The sequence below is a fragment of the Etheostoma spectabile genome, unplaced genomic scaffold (assembly GCF_008692095.1).
Source record: "Etheostoma spectabile isolate EspeVRDwgs_2016 unplaced genomic scaffold, UIUC_Espe_1.0 scaffold00018935, whole genome shotgun sequence".
NCBI classification, from domain to species: Eukaryota; Metazoa; Chordata; class Actinopteri; order Perciformes; family Percidae; genus Etheostoma; species Etheostoma spectabile.
Genome location: NW_022604574.1, coordinates 25829 through 34432, shown reverse-complemented (window position 1 = coordinate 34432; position 8604 = coordinate 25829). Strand labels below are relative to the sequence as shown.

At 41.2% G+C, this 8604-nt stretch overlaps 1 protein-coding gene across 1 annotated transcript; it reads right to left on the bottom strand.

The window, feature by feature from the left end:
* Positions 1-2714: 2714 nt before the first annotated feature.
* LOC116683345 (transcription initiation factor TFIID subunit 4-like) lies at positions 2715-8528 on the bottom strand. The gene is given in 8 exon segments (XM_032509846.1): positions 2715-3008; positions 3318-3440; positions 3630-3761; positions 4613-4626; positions 4629-4731; positions 5773-5927; positions 7120-7893; positions 8059-8528. Coding segments are annotated over 8 exon segments (1863 nt in total). The 5' UTR covers positions 8342-8528; the 3' UTR covers positions 2715-2729.
* Positions 8529-8604: the final 76 nt, after the last annotated feature.

Genomic DNA, 8604 nt, shown 5'->3' with positions numbered 1-8604 from the left:
GCTGAGACCCAAAGAAATTCAGGAACAATTGAGAACGAAAGTAATTGAGATCTATCAGTCTGGAAAGGTTTATAAGCCCTTTCCAAGCTTTGGGAATCCAGCGAACCACAGTGAGAGCATTACCCACAAATGGCGAAGACATGAAACAGTGTGAACCTTCCCAGGATAGTGCCCCGGCGCCAAAATTACCCCAAGAGCGCAGCGACGACTCATCCAAGAGGTCACAAAACCCCCACAACAACGTCCAAGAACTGCAGGCCTCACTTGCCTCAGTAAAGTCAGCGTTCATGCCTCCACCATCAGGAAAGACTGGGCAAAAAGGGCCTGCATGGCAGAGTTCAAGGAGAAAAGCACTGCTGAGCAAAAAGAACTCAAAGCTCGTCTCAATTTCTCCACAACACATCTGATGATCCCCAAGACTTTGGGACAACATTCTGTGGACCGATGAAACAAAGTGGAACTTTGGAAGGTGTGGTCCAAGTATATCTGGCGTAGAAGGAACCTGCATTTCATAAAAAGAACATTATACCAACAGTAAAATAGGTGGTGGTAGTGTGATGCTCTGGGGCTGTTTTGCTGCTTCAGGACATGGAAGACTTGCCGTGATAAAAGGAACTATGAAATCTGCTGTTACAAATCCTGAAGAACTGTCCGACCAACTGTTCGTGTACTCAAGCTGAAACGAACTTGGGTTGCTCAGCAGGACAATGATCATAACAACACCACAAGTCCACCCCCGAATGGCTGAAGAAAAAACAAATGAAGACTTTGGAGTGGCCTAGCCAAGTCCACCTGAATCCTATTGAAGGTTGTGGTATGACCTAAAAAGGCCGTTCATGCTCGAAAACCCTCTAATGTAACTGAATTAGGACATTCTGCAAAGATGATTGGGGCCAAAATTCCTCCAGGACGCTGTAAAAGCCTCATTGCACGTTATCGCAAACGCTTGGTTGCAGTTGTTGCTGCTAAGGGTGGCCCAACCAGTTATTAGTGGTAGGGGCAATCACTTTTTCACCAGGGCCATGAGGGGTTGGGATTTTTTTTTCACCTTTTAAAAACACCTTCATTTACCAATTGCATTTTGGTGTTTACTTGTGTTGTCCTTGACTATTGTTTAAATGGGTTTGATGTTCCGAAAACACTTAAGTGTGACAAACATGCAAAGGAACAGGAAATGAGGAAGGGGGCAAACACTTTTTCACACCACTGTATTAAAGATTGATTGGGGGAGGTATTAATCAGTACGAGATTACTCAAACAAAGATCCACTTTAATTGGGAGATATGTATTTGTTTAACCAACCCTTTGTTGTGAATGCATTAATCATATTATTTTTCCACATTTGGTCTTTTCCAGAGTAAAAGAAACAGGTCAATGCACACATTTCTAGTTGGAACTTTTAAAAACAGGTTCTCAAAACCTTACACATACGTCACACAGTTTCGAGCACATATCGTCCTGAAACTCGCTTTAGAACAGTGGTATCAGAAATCTATGCTACGCAAGTATTGCCAGGAAACTGGGGGAAAAAACTTTGATGAGCAAAAGTAACAGCACTTAAGAAGAATTGTGCCGTTTTTAATCACATATGTGCTGAAAGCTAAAGTGCAGAGAATGTGGTTTATTCTCTAATGAGAAGTTCATTTAGGCTCTTTTTGTTGCTTGTTTCACATTTGTACAGTGCAAGAGCTATTGTAACAACACAGTATCCCCAGTGCAAATCAATAAATATGGCACCTATGAATGCTATGTTTTTAAATTTATTTGATTATGGTTGAACTGGGATCATGAAAAAGGAAATAGAAAAGCTTGTTCTTGGAGATAATACAAATCTGATAATAAATGCACTCACTTCATTGTACATGCAAATCACTCTATTTTCAAGTGAACTCCCTGCACTGTCTGCACCTGAAACGTATATTATATGTACACAGCAATGTGACTAATTCCAAATTTATGATTAAGCAAGTACTTTTACTACTTTTTTTTTTCTTTTCTTTTTTAAAAGAATAGGCTTTTGATAATATTGAGGTACAGTACTTTTTTTTTTTTTTTTTTTTAAACTCACACAGTCAGCACAACAGACGTCAATATGGACTAAACTGTGGATCACTTCTCATTGCTTTGACACAAAATTCAATGCCGCATCTTCCAAAATTCATTAACTGTTTAATCATTCACAGAGTGGTTTTCAACCCATCCCTTTCTCTTTCTACTCTCTATTCCTTAAAACTGTGGAGGAATTCTTTTCTTCTAGGGGGTGGAAGGTTTAGGACTAGCAGCCACATGATCTGATGTCCCTCTTGGACAAATGAATGCTGGATGTCTGGACATATCTGCGTAAGATTGCCAGTGATGGTTTAGGCATGCAAAAAGATACTTTCCAAGGTGTATTATAAGAGAGAAAATAGTATGATGTGGATGAAAGCTTGTTGCCAAATATAGATGACAGGTTGATTAGTATTGTAATATTTCTGTATCTGTAGCTATCCGACACCAGTATGTTTACTGAATTAGTTTAGTTTTGTATTGCATTACTGGAATTACTTTAGTTTGATTTTGTAAACTTGGGATTACTTCATGCAAAAAGGCATATACAAGTTATATTTTATATCGCACAATAAAGAGGTGCCTTTCTTTTTAGTCTGAAATGCCTGCAACAGGATTATAGTAAAACTTTATCAATTTAAAAGTAACCATATAGTAGGCTACAGTATAATAAATCTGTATCAGTGGTGAGCAGTGTTAACCCTGGTTAGGAGCAGAGTTGCGACATCCCCCCATTGGTCTAAAAGGGGTAGAAGTTTGCATTTGGCACTGAAGCTCCACATGGTGAAGAGGGTACATGTTAAACAAGGTCTGAGTTTACAGAGCCTGTAACATGCAGCATTAACCATTATATCAGTCAATGATCTCACCTTCAGGAAAGGCACAAGGTAGGGCTGTGGTGAGGAGTTGAGCTCCCGGTACAACCTACTGGTGAAATCTTCAGGCTCTATCTTCGCTTCCTGTTGTACAATAATCAAAGAGGATGGATCAGAACAAACAATAAACATAATCAGAAACAAAAAATACATTATTGAGCCTCTCAGGGAAGGGTTTAGTTGCTCACAGTCAATTCAAGGTAAAGAAAAAAAAAAAAAAAAAAGAGTAAGAAAAGAGCGAGTCAATAACTGTATAAAGTCACATAAAGTAAAAGTTAGAAAAACAGACTGAAGGAATGACAGGAAAGGTATGAAGATGAAGTCATAGAGACGTCAAGTTTTAGCAGAGATGTTGAGAGAGATGATGAAGATTATGTAAAAAAAGAAATGTACCAGCAGGTTCTTGACCAGCTCCTTGACGTTGGCCGTAGTCTCAGAGGACTGTTTCCCACTGGATGCCAGCTTGATCAACGTGGACAGAAAGTTTCTACACTTTTTTACATTCTCTAGTGTCTCCTGCAAGCACATACACAAATGGAATTTTCCTTAAATATATAGTACATCCGACATACAGTAGAAATGTGAAGGAGAAAACAAAAACAGAAAAACAATGTATACAGAGTATATATATATAATATAAAGAGTATCTATATATTTAGCTTTGAAAGATGACAAAAGCATTCAAGGTTAGTACTTCTCTCTTACAGCTGTGACAGCTGTTGGAGTGACAGGGGTCCTCTGTGTAACTGCTGTTGCTACAGAACCAGTCTGCACTGTGGTGGCTGTTCCAAGCGGCTGTCCCGGGGTGGGAGCAGTTCCTCCCAGCATGATGGTGTTCTATAGAAGTCAGTGTATATGCAGTCATGAGATGAAACTCAGAAAAGCGACATGGTCAGAATAACAGTTTTGAAATGTCTGGTCCCGGAGCACCGTACTACTACTTTGTCCTACTTCAATACGAAAAAAAAAAAATTTCAGAAAAGAGTTATGCTATATATTGTATGTTTGCTATGATAGAACACTCATTGATATTTATATACCACGAGTACAACATTAACTTTTAGGAGCTTAAATATTCTCTTCTTCCAACCTGACCAATCATAAATCCCAAGAAAGATTAACACAACCAGTAAGGTTTTTTTTTTTAAGTAAGCAAACAACATGCCACCCAAAGAAGACATGAAAAAAAGAAAACAAATGTGCTGACCTTAATGTAAAAGTCCATCATTTCATTAGGGGAAAAACACTATCCATTTGACTATTCAACCTATGAAACAGGTTCTGGGTCTGTTTTTATTACACATTTCAGAGTAGGAAATCAGTCCTAACTCTCTCCAAGAGAGTTGCATTTAGCCGTACTTTAGTTACACAACAAAAGCCTTTTATTAACTTTCTCAATCTAGGGAATTACAACTACTATCTTCTCCAGGATTTAGGAGAGCTGCAGAGCTGTTCACAACTTGAGCTTCTTCAAACACATTGACTGAATGGTACAAATTGTATCTACACGCTATAGCGGCTGGTAGGAAAATGTTTCAATGTTTTTGTTCTCAAAGTACATTCGTCATGCAGAGCAAATGGTTTGTTTTAACTTGATTGTCGGATAGTTCTAGACTGTTTAGTGCCAACACGAACCAGGTCTGGTGTAATGGAACTGAGGAACAGTTTGGGATGTGTGTTGGAGTTACCTGCTGTACAGGCGCCTCTGCAGTGTGGTAGATGTTGCCACAGTGGTCTGAACTGTGGAACCTTGTTTAATAATGGCGGTGGGGGTAACCGGACGAGCCAGTAATGACGTGCCTGGAGCCTGCAGATCAGCAGGGGATGTAAAAGGTGTTAAACATATGACACTTTGTAAATCTTTGTTTCCATAATAAATAATGTTAAAATATTTCTGTAAGTTACATAGTTTCACAATATATATGCTGCTTTAAACTCCCTTTGGAAGGAAAGAAGAAAAATAGTTGCTCTTTATTCTTCTCTAACAATTTTCCACTTTGGTGGTTTCTTTCATTTTATTTAGTCATTTTAAAGTTAGACGCAAACAAAGTCAGTCCTCTGAGAATGTTTTTTAATTGGTCATTTATCATTCAGGAAGAGCCTGCATGTGAAACCAGCAACCAAAATGTAATTTATAAAATGTATCAGAGCAACAATTTCTTTTTACAATCTGTCAAACAGAGAAGAAGTTAGTTTTCATTTCCTATCAGACAGTAACATAGAATATATTATACACCACAATGGGCCTAACTTTACTTTTGGCACTGGAACCTTTGCAAAATGCATTAATTACTGTGACTGTGTACACTGTCATTGTGATGGGGTGATCAAACGATGCTCTTCCCTAGTATTAGGGATGCACCGATCCTACTTCCCAATACCAACCCACTCAGGGTATCGGCTGATATGGAGTACTAATCCAATTTGAGTGCCCTTTCTTTTTAGATTTAAATATGTGTGTGGAAATGATTGGCATCATAATTCTGTGTGCAATGTAATACTGTATCACATTGCACACATAATGATTACTAATACGAGGTTGTCGTTGTAACTACACCTAACTTCTTATGTGAAGATCTTTACACCAACGTTCTTCTAAAGCTTGTGTTGACTTTAATTATATGGTAACAAAGAGGTTTGCAGAATTGTGATTGTACAGTATACATACAACGGTGACAAAGAAACAGTATTTAAAGTGCATCAGTCTGATACCCAATCTGTTAAAAAAGATACATATTTACGTGAATACTGATCCAGTGTTTCAGGTCCATGCGTCACAAACCTAACATGAATGAGTCACTGTGTTTTCTGTGTGTGACTGTGCCCCAGTGTCCAGCAGTCCTGGTACCTGTAGCGAAGTGATCTGGACAGGTGGAGTGCTGGTGGGGGCTGCAGGTCGTGGCGTCATGGCGCTTTGGGACTGCGACTGAGCCTGCATCTGAGCCAAGGTCTGCTGGTGAATCACAAGCAGCTGCCCACTCTCACTGCGAACCAAGACCATGCCTGCAACAGGCAAATGACGTCAAAGGCAGCGCTTTTCTGCCTTGTTAACTCTTCCTAATGTAATGTATGTATGCATAGAGTTTCTGAGATGAGGGGGTATGAATTACTCATCTGAAGGCTATTGATGCAGGGATATGGCCTCAACTGGGAGGTCTATGTTCAGAGACTTCAAGCCTGACAGTGACCGGTCAGACAGAAAATGATCCACAAACACGGTGCCATGAATCAAAAACATTTCAAGCCGCAGCACATTGTGTAATTAGATGTTTAGAGGCTCCACAACATAGAACAAAATAAAACGGTTTCTTGGTGCTGCTGCTGCTGATACTTTACTGTAGGCTAGAATATAACTTTGCAATGGAGCCTGTAGCCTGGTATTGCTTCTCAATCAAACAGGTGACTGGGCTCCAGAACACAGCAATACACCGGCCTTCAACAAAGTAATACTGAGTTACAGAGAGGCTGGAGAGGAGACTTAAGCAGCAAGCAAAAACATTTTTGTGCTGAGTTGTGGGTACAGGTTATTAAATGCGGTGAAATAAAAAGCTGATGTTTATGTACCCTATTTGTAGCTTATTTAGGTCTGACCATTCACTATCTTGCTTGCATAGCTCTAAACACAGGAGCCCAAAGCAGAGGTAATTTCCATGAATTGATATTCCTATATTTTAACAATTCATACCTCCTTATGCCAAAAAAAAAAAATCTCGCTGACAGTGCAAAACCTTGGAGTAAAATCTGAGGTAAACAGTCTAACAATCAACCTTTGCGAACTCTACTTAAAGATACACGGTTGACAGCTGTTGATATGAGAACAGTAAGATATTGTCCCTGACAAAACAAAGTAATACGAATCAATAGATTGCAACACAACGCTAGTTTGATGATATACTGTAGAAATAGATGCGCTGACTGCCCTCAAGGCTTTTTTTATCTGGTCTGCAGTTTGGTACCTTGTAAACCTCTAATCTGTTGTTTGTGGCTTTAAAAGTCAATGTTTCGATGTTTAGTCTATGGTCTCGAACCATTTCTTGCCTAATCACATAAGAGCAGCTAAGACATGTTGACAAATAAAACAAAGTCAGCAACAAGTTTCTGAAGAAGTTATTGCAGCTTCACACCGCCTAAATTGGCAACACCGTTACAAAACTTCTAAATGTGCTTACTTAAACGGTTTACTTTGCTCAGTTACCTGGAGGGAGCTGGATGTTTTGGATATTTGGGGCGTTTTGTTGAGGCTGAGTGAGTCGAGGGGCCAACACCTGTGGAGCAATGGCTCGTATCCCACCAGGAGTAGCAGCGATTGTTGACGGAACCGAAGTCCTCACGTTTTGCAAAACGGTCGGGCTCCTCATGGTCGCTATTGTCCCTGTCGCAACACCAGAAGCCACGACGTACGCTCCAGTCTGCATTACAGCTTTTGTGGAGTCGAATTTGTTGACGAGCGAGCCAGCCGTGCTGGTAACAGTAACAGCGGGTGATGTTAAAACTGTGGTTTGGTTGCCTCCGCTTTGTGAGGTGTTAGTTTGCATAGGTGGCCTCACAAGCGTGACAGTGGGTAAGCTTTTCACAGAGGACTGAGAGGAAATCACAGCATTCTGCGCACTCGTCGAAGAATTTCGAATAGTACTTGGGGTTGCAGACAAAACTGTTGCGCTTCCTTTGCTCACAGAAACGGGTCCGTTGTTGACAAGCGTGCCAGCGGGCTGTGAGTTGGCGCCGCTGGTACCTCCGGTGATATGACAGTTCATCACAACGCTACTTCCATTTAAAGTTTGAACACCAGTCGTTCCAGGTTTCCCAATACTAGATGCTGCATCTGATACGACCGTAACGACTCCGCTAGCTGTCCCAGGCTTAGACTGACTCTGAGCGGCTGTCGTGCTCGATGTGGTCCCGGCTGCTCCATCCATGCTTGAACCGTGGGAACCCGTACTGTTAATGACACCCCCTTGCACTCCCGTCCCTACAGCAGCGGAAACACATGAAAGCAAGAGGGATATCAACAACTCGCTGATTTGCATTCATTACAGGAAACACACAAGTGAAGCAAAGTGAGCTAAAAATCAGTAGAACAACGTTACCAAAATTAGCTAATGGTAGCTAACCGGAATGGGCAGCTATCTCTTACCTGCTTTAGCAAGCTCTTGTTGTGAAAGTCCCATTTTGCTGCCTCCAAGACCCTGGACATTGGAATTACTAACGTTACCTACAGTCGAGTTGCCAGCGTGATTTGCTACAGACTGAACCCTGGTCGGTGTGTTAACACGCTCTGCTCCCGTTAGTTCAGACTCCAGAGATCCGACTAGATCACTAACTACTTTTTCGTCCACATCTGTGTTGAAGAAAACATCATCCAGCAAATCGGAGCCCGCCGCCATCTTTGCCAAGCTACGTTCGCTCGTGAGACGCATGCGCCGATTGGATGCATCCTCAGTGACGTGGCCTCGCCGGGCGCTGTGATTGGTTCTTCGAAGAAGATAAAGCTTGGAACAAATGGTTGCGAGCTGCAGTGTGGAAGTTCCATCTCAGTGTGATGGCTTCACGGGAAAACAACGATATCACTCGCAGGGCTGCCCCTGGTGGGACTTCATCACGTCGAGGAGACTCTCTGAGAGAGTTTCTGTGATGTACAGCACGTATTTGCAGATTCACGCACAGTGCCGAAGCATTTTAT